Source organism: Marmota flaviventris, chromosome 7, assembly GCF_047511675.1.
Source record: "Marmota flaviventris isolate mMarFla1 chromosome 7, mMarFla1.hap1, whole genome shotgun sequence".
Classification (NCBI taxonomy): Eukaryota; Metazoa; Chordata; class Mammalia; order Rodentia; family Sciuridae; genus Marmota; species Marmota flaviventris.
The window spans coordinates 91,208,366-91,225,999 of record NC_092504.1 but is presented as its reverse complement, the minus strand read 5'-3'; the positions used below and the strand labels follow the sequence as shown (position 1 = coordinate 91,225,999).

Here is a 17,634-nt window from a genome sequence, read left to right as displayed (position 1 = left end):
TTATGAAAAATTGTGGAATATATGTGTATTAAGAATTGTAATGCAAAAAAAGGAGTACACGTATAATGGCATAATTTGGTGTGAACATACTTTATATACAGAGTTATGAAAAATTGTGCTGTATATGAGTAATAATGAGTGTAATGCATTCCACTATTGTCATGTATTTTAAAAAAGGAAAATAATCAGGGATGCATCGTTATTGATATGTTCAATTGATACACAACTGTACAAAGGAATATAAAACAAAACAATAAAACAAAAAGCATTTAAACATCTCAGTTGTCAGAAATCCACTCAAATTATTATCCTTTTGGTTTTACTTAGATATTATTCTCATTTTCAAAACTGCATGGATATATCTCCAAAGAAAAATTTAAAAGCCAAAGGGGGTACTATAGCAGAATATCAGAGAGAGAGAACAAAGACTGGGAAACCCCATATTGTAACTGAGTTTAAAAAGTGGTAACCTTGGAAACTACTCTCTTAAAAGCAGCAGCCAAAATCCATTATTAGATGGTGGTATGAAAAGCCAAGTATTTCTCCCAAAATATCCTGCCATAGCTGAGCATGGTGGCACATGCCTGTAATCCCAGCAACTCAGTAAGATGAGGCATGAGGATCACAAATTTGAGGCCAGCCTCAACAAATTAGTGATGCCCTAAGCAATCAAAACCCTGTCTTAAATAAAACAATTAAAAGGGCTAAGGATACAGTTCAGTGGTAAAGCACCCCTGTTCAAGCAATGTTAAATGTACCAATCTCAAAGTAATCTGTTCTAGTACAAGCATGGCACACATACCAATACATGTCAAGAGCATTCAGGAAAAATTTCTAGCATTGTTTGTACTTTCTTGGAATGTAAAATCACAATATATCACCTTCTACAACGCAACAATTTTTGTTCAAAAGAACTGTGATTTTCTGCTGAGTTTCCCCTACAAAAATTAAAGAGGTAGTATTCAATGAAGAAAAGGAGGACGAATGGACATGGAACTTAAGTATAATTTTATGTTATATATTCCTAACAAATTTAAAATGTTAAATGCTACATATACTTAAAAATACTTGTGTATATGCCTATCAGGTTTTTTTTGCCAGTTGCATTATATATATTATCTTTAGTTCTCACAAAAACTCTAAAGTAGATATTATCGTCTAACATTTACTGAAAATTTTGCAACGTACAGGACTTTTTTTTCCAATGAGAATCAATAACATTTTAGAGTTTTCCTGGCTAATATGTGTCATATCTGGGATATGAATTCATATCTATCTCACCCTATAGACCATATTCTCTCAGCAGCAGTACCCCACTCAGTTTCCCAATTTACACAGGTAGTGAATGGTGGAATCAACACTCAAACCCATGTCAGTCTAGACTCCCAAGCCTGGGTTCTCTATTGACTATACTGTGCTGTCTATAAGCAAGGAAAAGAGATAGTCTTCTTACTAATAATGTGTACTTAACATTAAAAGCTTATTTGATTTTTCAGGTAATTCTTCATTAGATTTTGCTAACAAATCTGTGTGATCATTAATTTATACAAAAGACAAGTGGGGAAATTGCTTCATTTATACTACCAATAGGAAAGTATGTTATTTAGAACGAAAAAAGTGAGGAAAATTATAACAACAGTGACTTAATGATAATAGTCACTTATATAGTTTTTTAGATATACTGACTTAATACAACAATCTATGCATAGAATACTTATTATTATCATTCTCATATAATCAAAGATGAAAGGATTAAGTCATTTCTCTAAGGTTGCACTGGTGAAAGTAGTAGAGGCAGGATCTGAGCCTAGGTGATATCACTGCATATTTCATGCTCTTAACAACTAGACTATTAAGAACTAAAAAAGATGACTATCATGTTCACAAGGTTCCCAACTGGATGGTGTTTTTTGTTTTTTGTTATATTAGTGTCAATACACATTTTGTACAGTGGATTGTCAATCTCCTTTAGTAAAGAACAGAGTTAAATTTGTTCTGTTTACTGATTATTTAAACTCAGATAAGTAGGAGTTCAGTAAAGCATAACATATTTACTGAGTTCAAATTAATGCTTAATCTTAGCCTTACTTTATCTAAAAAGTCTGTCTCAATAATTGGAAGTGAAATATACAGTTAGCCTATTGGTCCTTTCTTGGTAGACTAGAAAAACAGCGTATCTGTTTCACATATGTTCTACATTTACATCATCTAAAACTTTGAGATGTTAGTGTGCAAAAGGTTACTCCAGATTCAGTTTTTTAGATTTCCCCTGGTCACTTCCAAATTCCTTCAAGAATTGTTGAGGGTAGGAAAAAAAAAGACAACTTTTAAAACCTACCTGAGAATGCTATCTCAAATAAATGCACTGTGATTAAAACAAAACACAGATATACTTAAAGACCAAGTTTGCAATGAAAACCTTTATGCTTTTTGAAAGAGGTCATATTTTTTCTTAGAAGCCTCTCTCTCCCCTAACAGGAATCATATACAATGACCAGAATAATGGCATTGTGGATCAGGGTAATTCACATACAAAGAAGGTGTCCTATTTTCAAAGGTTAAGGAAGAGAGATACTTTCTCAATTATTCAGTTATAACAAATGTATATAGTTTTATTATTTCAGAAATAATATTTTTAGTGGGCAAGCAGGGTTACCACTAATTTGTCTATAAAAAATTAAAACAGATTTCTTCACTCGTGTTTAATGGAAATATTTATAAATGAAATAGGAAAGGCATTAAATTTGCTTTATTTCAAAATGCAAAATCAGCATTTTCAATATACATATTTTTATAACTGACCAGAAAAATTCTTTTAATCCTAATCAATCAACTTCTATTTACTTTGGCAAGTTGAGAATGACAAGAAAACATCTGTAGGGTACAGACAGTATTCTTAGGTTATGAAACTAGCTTCTCTGTTCCTGTTCAAAAGCAAAAATAAACAACACAATAACAAAAACTCGACAATTTTCATAAAAAATTTCCCAGAAAAAAATTAAAGAACTAAACTATTATTTGTTTACATATGAAATAACACACTTTAATTAAAATTTGATAAATTAGCTGATGGTGATATTTTTAGTTTTGGGCGCAGGAGAAAGGAAAAGTTTTAACTTACCCCAAGGCATTTGGTTACTATTTTCCCCCCAAAAGATGAAGATTTTCAACAGACAGATAATACAGAATGAAACACAGATCATCCACTAAAAATAAAAAGCAGATAGGAAGCAGGTTTCTTATTCCTTTCGAGGCTTAATACAGATAGCTTTAGAGTACCTTTCTCTATTTATTTGGTTTTCAGGCAAATTTATTTCTTATGTAATTTAAAGTGTGTTTATTATCAGTAGTAACTTGTGCTTGTCTGAAAATATGAAGGACAGCAAAGCAAAAAGCAGAAGGAATGGAGTCAAAGAAATACTGTGAAAAAAGTAGAATTTTTCTACCTAAAAATATTTCAATTTCTGCAAAAATAGCTTTTTTACCCCACTTTCACAAATTTACTTACATCCTCAAAGCCAAATTAGTTTTTTTTTTTCTTTTTTTAAACCACAGCATCAAATGTATAGTTGCTATCCATTTGTCTACATTTAAGCATTCAACCCCTAGATTTACAAACTCCTCACTTGGGAATACCCTATACAACTTAACTTACTATCTTGTATGATATGACAGAATTCCACTGAAGTTTGATTTGTACCCTGAAGGGCAAAGTTTCTTTCTCTCTCTCTCATAAATTTTTCCTCCTTAAAATTGTTATTGTCAGGTCTTTTGGTCACAGCTACAAAAATGCTAAATAAAACAATGGCTTAAAAATATCTCATTATTTTACAATTAAATTACATTTAGTTATTCCATTTATTTAGACCTCTACCTGGTAAATCAGAGAAGAGAAGAATGCATTCATTAAAACCATTAGCCAAAAGCCGGTCCCGCAGTTGCTGAAGAATTGCTACTCCAATACAGAATGGGAAAGAGGAATTTCCAAGTAGTAAAGTATCCCAGAGGTGGAAAATTTTGTGCAGTGGAAACACATCTGTAGAATGATTTTTAAAAATTAATTAAGTTAAAAATTAAAATAAACAACAATAATAACCTGCTTGACTAGATATATCAGTATTATTTTATGGTCCAAACTATTCTTTAGGAGCTAATATTACAAACCGTTTTTATAAAATGTTTATTTAGTTTTGTCACCTTATAGCTTCCTAAGGTCTCCTTAAATTAATTAATTATCATATCAGTCAAATAGATGACATTTTCTAACTTATCAATATTGGTATATATGTACAATTCATAACATTTCTCCCCAGAATTAGTTATATTATTTATACAAGTTTATTTATGTAGATAAACCTTAAAATTGTTTTATATACAGTAAGATTACATCCCCATTATGCATTATAAACACCTGCTCTATTAAATATTCATCAAAAATATCCTTTTAACAGTCTTCTATTTTTATAACTCCTTTTTTCATTTAATAATATTGTGGATATCTTCCCAGGCCCATGCATACAGATCTATTCCAAATATTATTCCATTTATCACGTGTACCATATTTAAGTAAGGATGTTCACTATATTAATATTTAAAAGTAAAGTACAACATTCACATAATCTGCTTAATTTCTAGGAGTCCTCCTAGTTTAGAAAATAAAACTGAGTTATTATAGAATCTCTAGAAATTAAGCCTAATTTGGTTGTAAAATATAGCCCTGATACCTTTAGATAAACCCCACAATTGATGTTAAATACTGTTTTCAAAGGGGGAAAAGCTTGAATGAATACCATGAAATATAAAATAAATTTTCAACCTACACAATTCTCATTTTAATGTTCAGGGGTCAGAACAATTGGAATTATTTTATACTCACCTTTATCATGCAAGAACCACATAGGGGATGCATATTAAATTTGCTTTATATTATTGCAAATATAAAATGTCAGGGAAGAATAAAACTGTATTTTTGCTAATACAATTCTAAAAGAGGAAAAATAATACTTACGAGTAAACATGGTGAGGAACCAAGGGATGGCATAGAGCTATGAGCAGGAGTACAGGGGATGGATAAAGAAGAAATGAAAGACAAAATTAGAATGATTGCCAATAAACTAAACTGAATGGTTAAAAAAATTCTGTTTTGGTCTATTCCATTGATTAAAATAAAAAAAGAATGCAGGTAACTATAATTATTGCCACAAATACTTTATTTTGTAATATCTGTCTATATTACAAATACAGATGACTTCTTCAGGAATCATTCACAGAATACCTTCATTTGATCAGAGGATACCCTCCAGATCATAGCTAACTCAAGTGCAATACTAGTATGTTATTTTTAAAGGTGCGTTTTTCAGTGACACAAAAATACCCCTGAGATTTTAAAGATTCTTGTAATAGTTAACTTATGTGGCAAAGTGATTAGATCAGACCACTCAGGTATATGATTAAATAATATTTTGGGGTGTGTCACTGATGGTGTTTCCAGATAAGGTAATCATTTGAATCAGTGCACCAAATAAAATATATCATCTTCCCAGTCTGAGTGGGCATCATCCAATCTATTTAGGGACTAAATAGAACAAAGGTAGAGGAAAAGTAAATTAACCCCTTCTTTTCTCCTGCACACATTTTATTGGAGCACTACAGTTGTATATAATGATGGGATTTGTTCTTACATAATCATACATGCATACAATATAACAATATAATTTGGCCAATATCAATCCCTCAACTTTCCTCTCCCTTCTCACCTACCCCCACTTAATCCCTTTGATTTTCCTGAGAGTCCCCACCACCTTTCTTTTCCTTTTTCTCTCTAGCTTCCCCATGAGAGAAAACAAGACCTTTGACCCTCTGAGTTGACTTATTTCATAGAACATAATGGTCTCTAGTTCTACCTATTTTCATTTTTCTTTATGGCGGAATAAAACTCCATTTTGTGTGTGTGTGTGTGTGTGTGTGTGTATCACATTTTCTTTATCCATTCACCCACTGTCAGATTATAAGGTAATCATTTGAATACCTAAGCTAGTTCCATAGTTTGGCAAATGTGAATTGTGCTGCTACAAACATGCATGTATCATTGTAGTGTGATAATCTTAATTCTTTAGGATAAATACCTAGGAGTCGTATAGCTGGGTCACATGATGGTTCCTTGCCTATCTTTTGAGGAACCTAAACATTGATTTCCAGAGTGGTTGTACGAATTTACAATCCTACCAACAGAGTAAGAGTGTTCCTTTTTCTCCACACCCATTCCAGCATTTATTATTTGTATTCTTGATGACTGCCATTCTGACTGGTGTGAGATAAAATCTCAGTGTAGTTTTGATTTGCATTTCCCTAATTGCTAATGATATTGAACATTTTTCATATATGTGTTGGCCATTTGTATTTCTTCTTTTGAGAAGTGTCTATTTTATTCATTTGCCCATTTCTTTTTTTTTTTTAGTTGCTCAAGACAATACAATGATCTTGACATATCATACATTTGATACAAACAGGGTGTGAATTCTCATTTTTCCATGTGTACAGATTGCAGGATCACATTGGTTATACAGCCATGTATATACATACAGCAATACTAGTGTCTGTTGTATTCTGCTATCCTCTCTATCCCTCCCTCTCCTCCCCTCCCCTCCCATCACCTCTCTCTACCCAATCTACTGTGACACTTTTCTTTCTTTTTTCCCCTTCCCCCTCACACCATCGTATATGTATTTTGTATAACGATGAGGGTTTCCTTCCATCTTCCATGCAATTCCCCTTCTCCCTCCCATTCCCTCCCACCTCTCTTCCCTGTTTAATGGTAATCTTCTTCTCATGCTCTTCCTCCCTACTCTGCTTTGAGTCACCTCCCTTATATCAGAGAAGACTTTTGGCATTTGTTTTTTAGGGATTGGCTAACTTCACTTAGCATAATCTGCTCTAATGCCATCCATTTCCCTGCAAATGCCATGATCTTGTTATTTTTTAGTGCTGCGTAATATTCCATTGTGTATAAATGCCACATTTTTTTATCCATTCATCTATTGAAGGGCATCTAGGTTGGTTCCACAATCTAGCTATGGTGAATTGTGCTATGAACATTGAATGTAGCTGTGTCCCTGTAGTATGCTCTTTTTAGGTATTTTGGGTATAGTCTGAGAAGGGGAATAGCTAGGTCAAATAGTGGGTTATATGAGTTTTTGGTGTGAAATTTTTGAATTTTTTATATATTCTAGATATTAGAGAACTAAAAGAAGAGTAGCTAGATTTCTTAGTCTGGAGGTTCTCTATTCACATTCCTAAGTGTTTACTTTGCTGTGCAGAGCTTTTTAATTTGATGCCATCCACTTATTAACTTATGGCATTATTTCCGGAACTGTAGGGATTCTTTCGAGAAAGTTGTTGCCTGTACTTATATGCTAGAGTGTTGAACCTCTATTTTCTTCTAAGAGTTGCATAATTTCTGTTCTAATTCCTAGGTCTTGGATCCATTGAGTTGATTTTTATGCAGGGTGAGAGATACGGGTCTAGTTTCATTCTTCTACATATTCACCCCTTCTTTTCTATTTCATGGTTTGAGATGATGTCTTATTTCATCTTCCCCTGCTCTTAGTCACCTAGGCTGGTTTTATGGTTTGGCAAATGTGAATTGTGCTGCTATACACCTAGGCTGGTTTTATGGTTTGGCAAATGTGAATTGTGCTGCTATAAACACGGGTATGCATGTGTCATTGTGAACTTTAATTCCTTAGGATAAATACCAAGGAGTTATATAGCTGGATCGGTCGCACACTAGGACTGTCACTAGCAAGTTTTAAAAACCAAAAATAATTTGCAGAAAAAACTAAAAAAGCATGAAGTTTATTTTACTGTGTGAGTAAATACAGGATACTATTAAACAAAGACTTGGACTTCCTATAGAGCTTAAATAAATATTCTTTTGGTATCCATTAATTATAAATTTATGAGTAGAGTTGCACATTGTCTTTACATTGCACACAATAGAGTACCTATGCTATCAAAATGCCAGTCAATAACTATTCAATTATATAATTCATTAAAACATAAGTATTATTGTAAATAAAGGCTATTGATCTCCACATCATCATTTACACAAGTTGAATGTAGATAGTTCTTTTTAGAGACATTACAAATTCAAAAAGGGAAAGACATACATGTCTTCATAGTAACAAGTATGAACTGTAGAAAACAGTAATATCTAACAAAATACAAATTATTCACCCTAAATCTTCACCTTTGATTAAAATTTAAATTAAAAAATTAAGAGATTAGTTTCATCACTATTATTCAATCTTCCTTTTATAAACATAACATCAATTATATTATTTGCTATTGTTTTGAGGAAAGCCAATTGTCACTAAGAATATTTGCCAAATTAGTTCAGCAATTAACTAATAGTATCTTTCACCCCATTCTATCCTCTGCAATTATTAACTTCATCAAGATCTATAGAGGGATTGTGCTTCTGAACAAGATGGAATAGGAATCGGATCTACCCTCCCACTTGAAATGCATACAAATTAGAATATACGAAACAACAATTTGAAGATCTAGGATATTAGCATGTAGAGTAATGCCTGAGAGAGGAAATACATGAAATGAAACCTATAACTGTCCAGAATGTCGGCTTACTGACGTTCTGCAAAGAGTTTTTAGGCCATTAGAGGAAGGAAAAAGCCAGGAAGAGCTTGATGGTTGTCCTGAGCTAAGGAGGCAGAGTTGGGAGAGTGAGGAAGTCAAGGTGGCTAGAATCTTCATAATTTTAGACAGAAGAAAGCTGTTTAGAGAGAAAGCTCCAGAAATTGCATAGGGTTCCCCTCAAAAACTGTTGAATACCAAAAAAGACATCTATAAAAGGAAACTACATAAAGTGGGGACCTATTTAAAATGATCAGAGGCAAAAATTGCCAGACTCATATAAAGCCAAGGTAGTTTCTTTTTACACAGGCCAGTTCACAAAGAAAAATAAAAAACTAAAACCCAAACTGAAACCAAACCAAACCAAACCCCTGCAATAAACAAAGCACTGTACAGAGTACTCAGAAAGTATTGTCTTAGTAATAGCATAAAACTATGCTCACAAATTATGATGCTCTAGTATCATCTAATAAAACTTAAGAGGAGGCCTTGAAAAGATGAAGTTGTTTTCGATATAACTTAACTACATCCAAGATACTATACTCATGGTCACTCCCAAATGGCCTTGTCTTTCTATTAGCACCTATCATTCCAGTCACTTAGGTTGAATAAACTTAATTTAAAGTATTTCCTATCAAATCCCATAGGTGTTATTTCTACAAGATCTTCTCAGTCTGTTGTTTCTATCCCTTCATACTGAACTACCCTTGTTTTGATTATCATTCCTTCTTTATCAACTATGGCAAATGTTTCATAAGTATTATCCTACTTTCAATTTCTAACTACTTCAATATTTCCTTCAGCCAAATTTATCTTTCTAGAAATAAAACTGTGATCACTTCATTCTCCTGTTCTATCATACCAATATTTTTCCTGTAGTATACCAAATGAAGTGTACACTAATATTTAGGCCATCACATATTAGTAAAAACAGCCAAGGATTGGAATCAGGAAATAAGCACTTCAATTCTAATTTTGACAAGTCAGTTCTAGTCATCTCTTACCAATTAAATTCAGGTTAAAAAATGGCAATCTGTGAGATTGTAATACCTGTTATTTATTCTTTCTATATTACTTTTAAAATCTTAATTGAAAAATATTGATATTTTTGCCTTAATTTCTAAAGGTATTGGTACAGTTTCATAATGTTATCTGATATAGAAAAAAATGACAGTAAAATAAGATAATTTTGAATACCAGTCAGGTTTTAATTTTTCAAAAAAGCAAATAAATATTTAAAAATTTGATTACAAATATAAAATACATATGGCTTTCATAAAGCTAGAGATATTTTAGCTATTTCCTCATAAAAGTTGGAAACTGAAAATGAAAAGAAATCATACATGCTCTAAGTATTTTCTCAGATCATGAAATTACATATGTATGTTTTGGCTAGTGCTTATCTGTATAGTCAGCTAAGTAAATACTGCCCCCTAGCAATAGCGAGCAAGAACAGCTATGTTTAGCATTTCATGAGGTCTTTCCACATGGTCTGGCAATGTAAACTTCAGATTTATCAATAAGAAACGCAAAAGTGGGGGTTCATTATCTTGATTTTGAAAAGGAGAAAATTACAGTCAATGACCTGAAAGTCTATAAAAATAAAAAATGAAATAGGAAATATTTCTTAAAATATAAACTCTAGGTGACTCAGAGCAAATGATTTTGTCAAATAGGTTTTGAAAATTATAAACATAATGGACTTTCACTGTTGACACACACACACACACACATACATACGCACATATATGTTTAATACACATATATACATGTTTTATTATTACAAAGGAGTTCCTTCTAATTGACATTCTATCTCCATATTTCATGATATTTTCTGTTTACCTCTAGTTAGATGAATTTTTATATTTAAATTATAATATGCCTTCCCTATAAAATACATATAAGTTTTATGACTTGCAATGTATATCCAAATATTCAAGAAAAGGATGCCTAAAAATGAGCAGGTTTTAGTTTATATCATCCTATATTTTCTTGAAATATTAAAATCCTGGACTTCATGATCAGGTACCTACTTGAACCTTTAGCACAGTTTTAACGATCAATTAAGGGATCTAAAACTGGTAGAGGATGTGGTCTATATCACACTTAAGTACAGGAGTTATGATTTTATCATTGTCATAACAAATAGTAAAGTATTTCAACAATCCAAATTTTTGAGGTAAACTCATATAGCAATCTAATAACAGATACATATATGGTGTGTTGAAATTAAAAGGAATGGAAGGAAAAGAGACTGCCAAACACTATTACACAGGTTGAGGTAGATTTGTAAGGCATAGCCTAAGGAGGACAAGTTAATATTTACAGTCCTACTAGTTCTTAGAATTAATTCCCCTCTCAACTACTGAGTTCACAATATTTTAAGTATGTTTACATAAAATAGTCCTTTTACTTTCCAAATTTATAGGACTCTTTATTTGCTCTATATCTGACTTACTGTTGTCTTCTTGGCTATATGTATAACATGGGTTAACAAAAAAGGAAATTCTGAAAAAAATAAGAAAATGTTCCATAAAATGTTTGTATTATTCCACCGAACCACTCATTTTCAAAAAGCATTCTCTTTTTAACAATGAAGAAAGATGGTGTTTTGTGCTATATCAGGATACGTTCAACAGAATGAGAATGGGTTTCATGTAAGCAAAAAAAAAAAAAAAAAAGCCTAGTATAGGCAAAAGCAGTACTAAGCGGCTCTCCCTAATTAACATTACTCCCTGTTCCTTATATTTTTAAGAATCTTGGCGGGGCTCAGGGAGACCTACCTTCATTTTCATAATCACCAATAAAGGTATAATAGTCAGATGGTGAGAATTATAAATCTATAAGAAAACTGTAGATTCACAGACTAACTCTTTGGAATTTTTTAAATAGAAAAACAATTATGGGGGCTGGGGTTGTGGCTCAGCGGTAGAGCACTCACCTTGCACGTGTAAGACCCTGGGTTTGATCCTCAGCACCACATAAAAATAAACAAACAAAATAAAGATATTGTGCCCATGTATAACTAAAAGTAATATTTAAAAGAAAAACAATTATGTTCAGATATTTTTGGGAATAGTAATATTGAAGCAAAAGATGACTTATTGCTAAAATAAGACAACCAATTTTACTACAGGCTTGTATGAAAACTATTATGCTAGTGCTATGTCAGATAAAAAGAAATACAAACATTTGAATCATATGTATGAAAGGACAAATAAAAATAAAGGATAATGGAACACAGCTCCTGGCATATTAATTGCCCTGTTGACTTAAGGTTCTTGAATCTGCAAAGGTTTGAAGATAAGATTATTGAATCAGAGAATTTCTAGGATATGTGTTCCCCCACTTTCTCAAAATCAGAAAATTAAGTCATGTGGTATTATTCTTCAGTAGGTTATTGATGGCAGATCCTCCAGTGTTAAAATGCAATTTTTTTAACCTGGTCATTTGTCTGGTTCAAGACTTGAAACTTCTTAGATTGTCTTCTCTTCTTAATTAACCTGTTTTCTCACATTGCATTATTACCATTGTTTTATAAAACATTTTCATCTACTTCAACTTACCTGAGTCATGCAAAAGTTCTGTGGTTTGTCAAGATTGGTGTTATTTATTTTTCCCTATTTATCGGCGAGTCATCTAAGGCTTGAAGCAGGTCACTTTGACCAAGGTCACAGGTATATATTATAAAGTAGGAAACAGAATCCAGGACTTCTTATTGCCAGTCTGCTATTCTTTGCACTATATAAAGGTGGTTGTAAAGACTAAAGCAAGTTGGCTTGTAAGTATTTTTCTATGTTATCTATTATTAATATAAAATTTGGGTAAATCACTCCCCAAATATTCAATAAGTCTGTTTTGTAATTATAGCCTCAGATTATTCCAAGGAAGTGATACCATAGAAGTTTCTGAAATAAATGAAATATACTATATTTACAAAAAAACACACCATTTTCAAAGTCCTCAAAATCTAACAGTCAAAATAATATAAAAAGCATTGATATATATTCCTATGCACATATAGCTAAAATTGTAAATGAATAAAAAAATTCTAGAAAGCCTGGATCATATTACACTTGCTATTTTATGAGGTTCATAACATTAGGTGTACCCATACTTAAAAAATAGAAATAAAACAGAAAAATACTTAATTTATTTGTCATAAAAGATAATTTCTGAAAGATCAAATTAAGAATCATAAAAAAAGGAATGAAAAACTTCTGAATTACATTTTTCAAGAATAAGTATCATATATTAACTGTTGTAAAATATAAAATTTATACAGTTATATGTTGGGCCTCTTCTCTGGTTTCTAATAATTCAATTTACATAAAATATTTTGATATAATTTTATGACATTTACATTCTATACTGTAAACGTAACATAATTGTTCAATCTCAGGCTTATTTTATTTTTGGTACTGGGAATTGAAGTCCCAGAGACATTTTACTACTGAGCTATAGTCTGGATTCTTTTTATTTATTATTTTGAGACAGGGTCTTGCTAAATTGCACAGAGTGCCCTTTAACTTGTGGCTAGGATTATAGGTTTGTGTCATCGAGCCTAGATCAATGTTACATTTAAATGGGCTTAATGGTTAACCCTAGTCTTTCAACAAGTTCCTTGAATTTTTAATTTTATTCATCTTCTTGGCTGAATTTTGACATACATTTTTGTGTTCATATTCTCTAATAAAAGCTCTTGGGGTTGTATTCCCTTAATTCTTATCTTCTTAAGAATGCTGTCTGCTACATTTATGCTTGCTACACTATATTTAGCTCCTATGCAATTCTTTAGTCAACTTTCTTTCTCTCAAAATTTTATACACAATTCTGCACTGAGTGTTGCTGTGAAATCTTTTCTGAGATTATTATTATGTATTTTTGTACTTTTTCATTTTACTATGTAGATTTCCTCAAATCTATTCATTATGTCATTGACTGGGTTTATACTTTATTCTGGTTTTTACTCTTTTAAAAAGCTATTATTAGGGCTAGGGATATAACTCAGTTGGTAGAGTGCTTGCCTCACATGCACAAGGACCTGGGTTCAATTCCTAGCAACAAAAAAAGCTATTATTAATATTATTAATATAATATTTTCAAATATCTTTGTGCTCCTTCAGTTCACCATGCTGGCTCATTCCTGATTATTATTCACCTTTGAATGATCCAGCTTCCAGCTAAAGGTTAAGTGTTAGTCTGTGAAGGAATACAGAATGAGGAGGTCAGTTGATTACCTTTACATAAAATCTACACTAACTGTAATATCTCAATTCTCAGGAAAAATGAGATCCAATTTTAGTTTTTGAGATTTGAGTAGTTCTAACTACTAGTGCTGATTAATATTTTGTTACTTTAGAGAGAACAACTATCATATAGATCTAATGGATCCTTCTATAAATCTATAAGTATGTTATTGAAATGTTAGTGATTTTATTTTTCCTATACTGTGAAATATTTTGCCATTTTATACAAGTAGGAATTATTTTATTATTATGAATCAATTGTTCTATTTATGCATTAAAAAACAGAATAATAATGGAACTGCTGAGTTCCTTTGGAATTGTCTTAGTCCATCTTGTGGTGCTATAACAAAATACCACAGACTAAGAAATACCAAAGACTAAGTTATACAGTGGTTTGTTTAACACACAGTTCTAGAGGCAAGAAAGTTCAAGAAAGATATATCTGGCTAGGGTATTTTGTTGTGTCATAACACTGTGGATGACATCACATGGCAGTAGCATTTGTAAGAGTAGCCAGCACCAAGTGAGGAAAAGACAGACCAAAGGGATAATCCAGCTTGCTTTATAACAACCCGCTCCTGCAAGAGATAATCCAATCATGAGGGACCTAACTCACTCTCATGAGATCCAATCTAGTATCAAGAGAATTAATAATGTTTCAAGAAAAACAATCCATTAATGAGGGTGGTACTCCATGACCTAAAAACTTACTATTATTAAATACCACCTCCTGATACTGCCACATTTAAGAACTAAGCCCTAACATGAGTTTTAGTGAGAATAAAGCATATTCAGACCATACCTGATGGAACAATACTGAAATAAATCATTACTAACATCTTTCATTTTTATTTTTGTGCTATCCAAAGTATTGCATTCTTTTCAATAAGATGTAAATTATAGGCTTTTTATATAAAAAAGCTTTCACTGAACACAAATGAGAATTCAGAATTTTTCATTTTCCACCCTTATTATTAAAGAGAAGAAAATTGACAAAGAAAAATTATTCACAATTAGTGGACCAGTGAGAAGATGAATGCAATGAGACATGCAGCAATACTATAGACTCCAGAGAAATGATAAAATTGGTCACATATCACATAAGTGAAATTTCAAACTTTCAGTGCTCAAATGATCTTTGGTGAATTCCCTTACCATGGGAATCAGAAAAAACAATGAGTAAATACAAAATTTTCATTCAGGTCAATCATCAATGGCTAGGAATTCATAACAATATTTTGCAACAAGAACCTGGACCATGATATTTTGCTAAAAGAATGTATCAGAGTAATCTTCTATTTTTTTTAATGATAGTTGTGCACCAATATTTGTTTGATACAATTTTAGTGGGCAAATGCCATAGGTAGATATGTTTACAAAGTAATTAGAACACGTGGTATAGGAAGTTTTTAAAAAGACATTCCACTTATGCTTTTAACTTTTCCTAATAAATCTAAAAAAATATTTTACAATTGTAGAACAAAAAAAGATAGCTAAAAAGGGGGTGGGGATCATGAACTGAAATTGATTTCCATGAATATATGAGTTTGTTAGGATGAACGCAACTGTTATGTACAACTATAACACTTTAATAAAAAGAAAAAGACAGCTGTTCTCCAGTGAAGTTATGAGATCTTTTAGTGTTTTGTTTTGATGACTGTGTATTGACCATACACATGCAAGAAGAACCAGAAATAAGATAGAACCCATTAGGGAGGTATTTGAAATCTGGAATTGGTATTAACATCATGGATACCCTCTAGGTATATGCATGACAGTTAAACAGTAAGTTCAAGGCACACTGCACAAGTCATATTTTTATACTTCCAAAATGAGAAACACAAAATAAAATTTGGGGTTTGCTATTCTTAAATTTACCAAAATATTTAATAGTTGTTTTTTAATATGTCTTCACTCTACTTCTATAAATTATTAAAAAATGAATGAAACATATAAAATAATTAATAAGTAAATGGTTAATGTCTCCCCCATACACAAGGTTATATTAGTTATATCTTTTGTCATGATCTCCCTAGATAAGAAAAAAAAAGTAGAAAAATAAGTAACTACATAAACATACTTTTCACTATTCATTGTTGTTTGGCTTACAATTTTGAACTGAAAAACTATAAACTTGGGTAAGTTAATGTTTTTTAAATTTACACTATCATTTTGGAAAGGTCAGCTGTACTTCCAGAGCAACTTTTCATTACTTCACTGAATACTGAAAAACTTCAAAATTTTCAAACACAATTAATTTTAATTTATTTTAAATAAAAGAAAGACTTTAAGAGATGCCATGTAGCACTTTTTTTTCTTGGAGACTTAAAATGATCTTTAAGTTAAATCAATAAAAAGGTTAAAATTCAAAGTGGCAGGAAATCTCGCCAATTCAAACAAATGAGTCTTTACTATTACAGTACCACACTCCCCTGGTAGACTATTCATTAACTGATGCAGCAAAGTAATATATCTATCATAGCTTGAAATATAATCCTCTTCTAAGTGTAAAAACCATGAATAAACCAAAGCAATAATACAACAGAATCTAATAGCAGTAAATAAGGTAGTCGTGGTGGTACACGCCTGCAATTCCAGAAATCCTCAGGAGGCTGAGGCAGGGGGATCACAAGTTTGAGCTCGGTTTAGGCAATGTGGTTAAGACCCCATCACAAAATCAGTGGTAGAATGGCTCTTGGGGTCAATCACCAGTACTGTGAAAAAATAATAATAAAAAATAATACAAATAATAGTTAACCAGTTTACACTTGCTATGTGCCAAGAATTGTTTGGAACAATTTACATGTTTTATATAATTTAATCATTACAGCAATTCTATGAGGGAAAATTTATTATAATCTACATTTATAGTAAGAGAATTGTGGGTAAGAGAAATTAAGGTTTCATAATTGGTACATTGAAAAACCAGGATTTAGGCCACTGGCCCATATGGCCCAGGGTCTGAGAGTTTACCTCTATATCAGCTTTCTTAAATCATGGGTCTATCATTTCAAACTATTTTCATAAGAATACTAAGTTATTTTTTGCTTTTACTGTGCTGACATTTGTGTTAATTTTGCAAAGCCACTGATGGATCCAACTGTTGGCATCTAAGCACAAATCAAGGCTATGGCCCCAGAGTCTAATTATAGTCATTATATTTGTGAAGGAGTAAAAATGAATAATTTTATTAAATATATTTTTATTTATTTTTTTTTTTTGTAAAATTACACAGGAATAAGTGTAAAGCACTTGTGCTATATTCCGAAACACAATGATTGACTTGACGAAACACAGTATCATTTGAGCTATAAGGCAAAATAAATACTTTTTTCAAGAAATGATGTTTTTACTTGAAAGAATGACAGATAAAAGATTTTTTTTAGATTTAGCTATTTGACCAATATTTTTCAAAAAATGAATAAAGTGAGCCTGTTACTTCAAGAAAAAATTTGAGCTGACAGATGAAGATTAGAATACAAGAAAACTTATATCTGTCATAGTAAGCTTGGCAGCTTCCCAATACTTAATGACTTTTTGGATGAGATTAGTTATGACATTAATGAATGTGATTTTTTGATGTTGTAAAATGAAAGTTTTCATAATTGGAAGTTCTGCAAACTCAGTGAACCAATACATTCTATATGACTAACCTATAACATTACAACATCGTGTATGGGTAAAGAGCCATTCCAAGTGCAAGAGACTAATGAATTTTAATGTAACAGAGCAT

At 31.6% G+C, this 17,634-nt stretch overlaps 1 protein-coding gene across 4 annotated transcripts in view; it reads right to left on the bottom strand.

Annotated features, from left to right (window-relative positions):
• The window catches only part of Tbck (TBC1 domain containing kinase), a 224,266-nt gene that overhangs the window by 101,722 nt on the left and 104,910 nt on the right, over positions 1 to 17,634 (bottom strand). For all 4 annotated transcript variants that reach the window (XM_027935483.2, XM_071614493.1, XM_071614491.1 and 1 more), the window contains exons 21-22: positions 5,009 to 5,045; positions 3,875 to 4,036 (exon numbers count right to left, since the gene is read on the bottom strand). In XM_027935483.2, the coding sequence (XP_027791284.1) occupies positions 3,875 to 4,036; positions 5,009 to 5,045 (199 nt within the window). The remainder of the gene's footprint in view (positions 1 to 3,874; positions 4,037 to 5,008; positions 5,046 to 17,634) is intronic.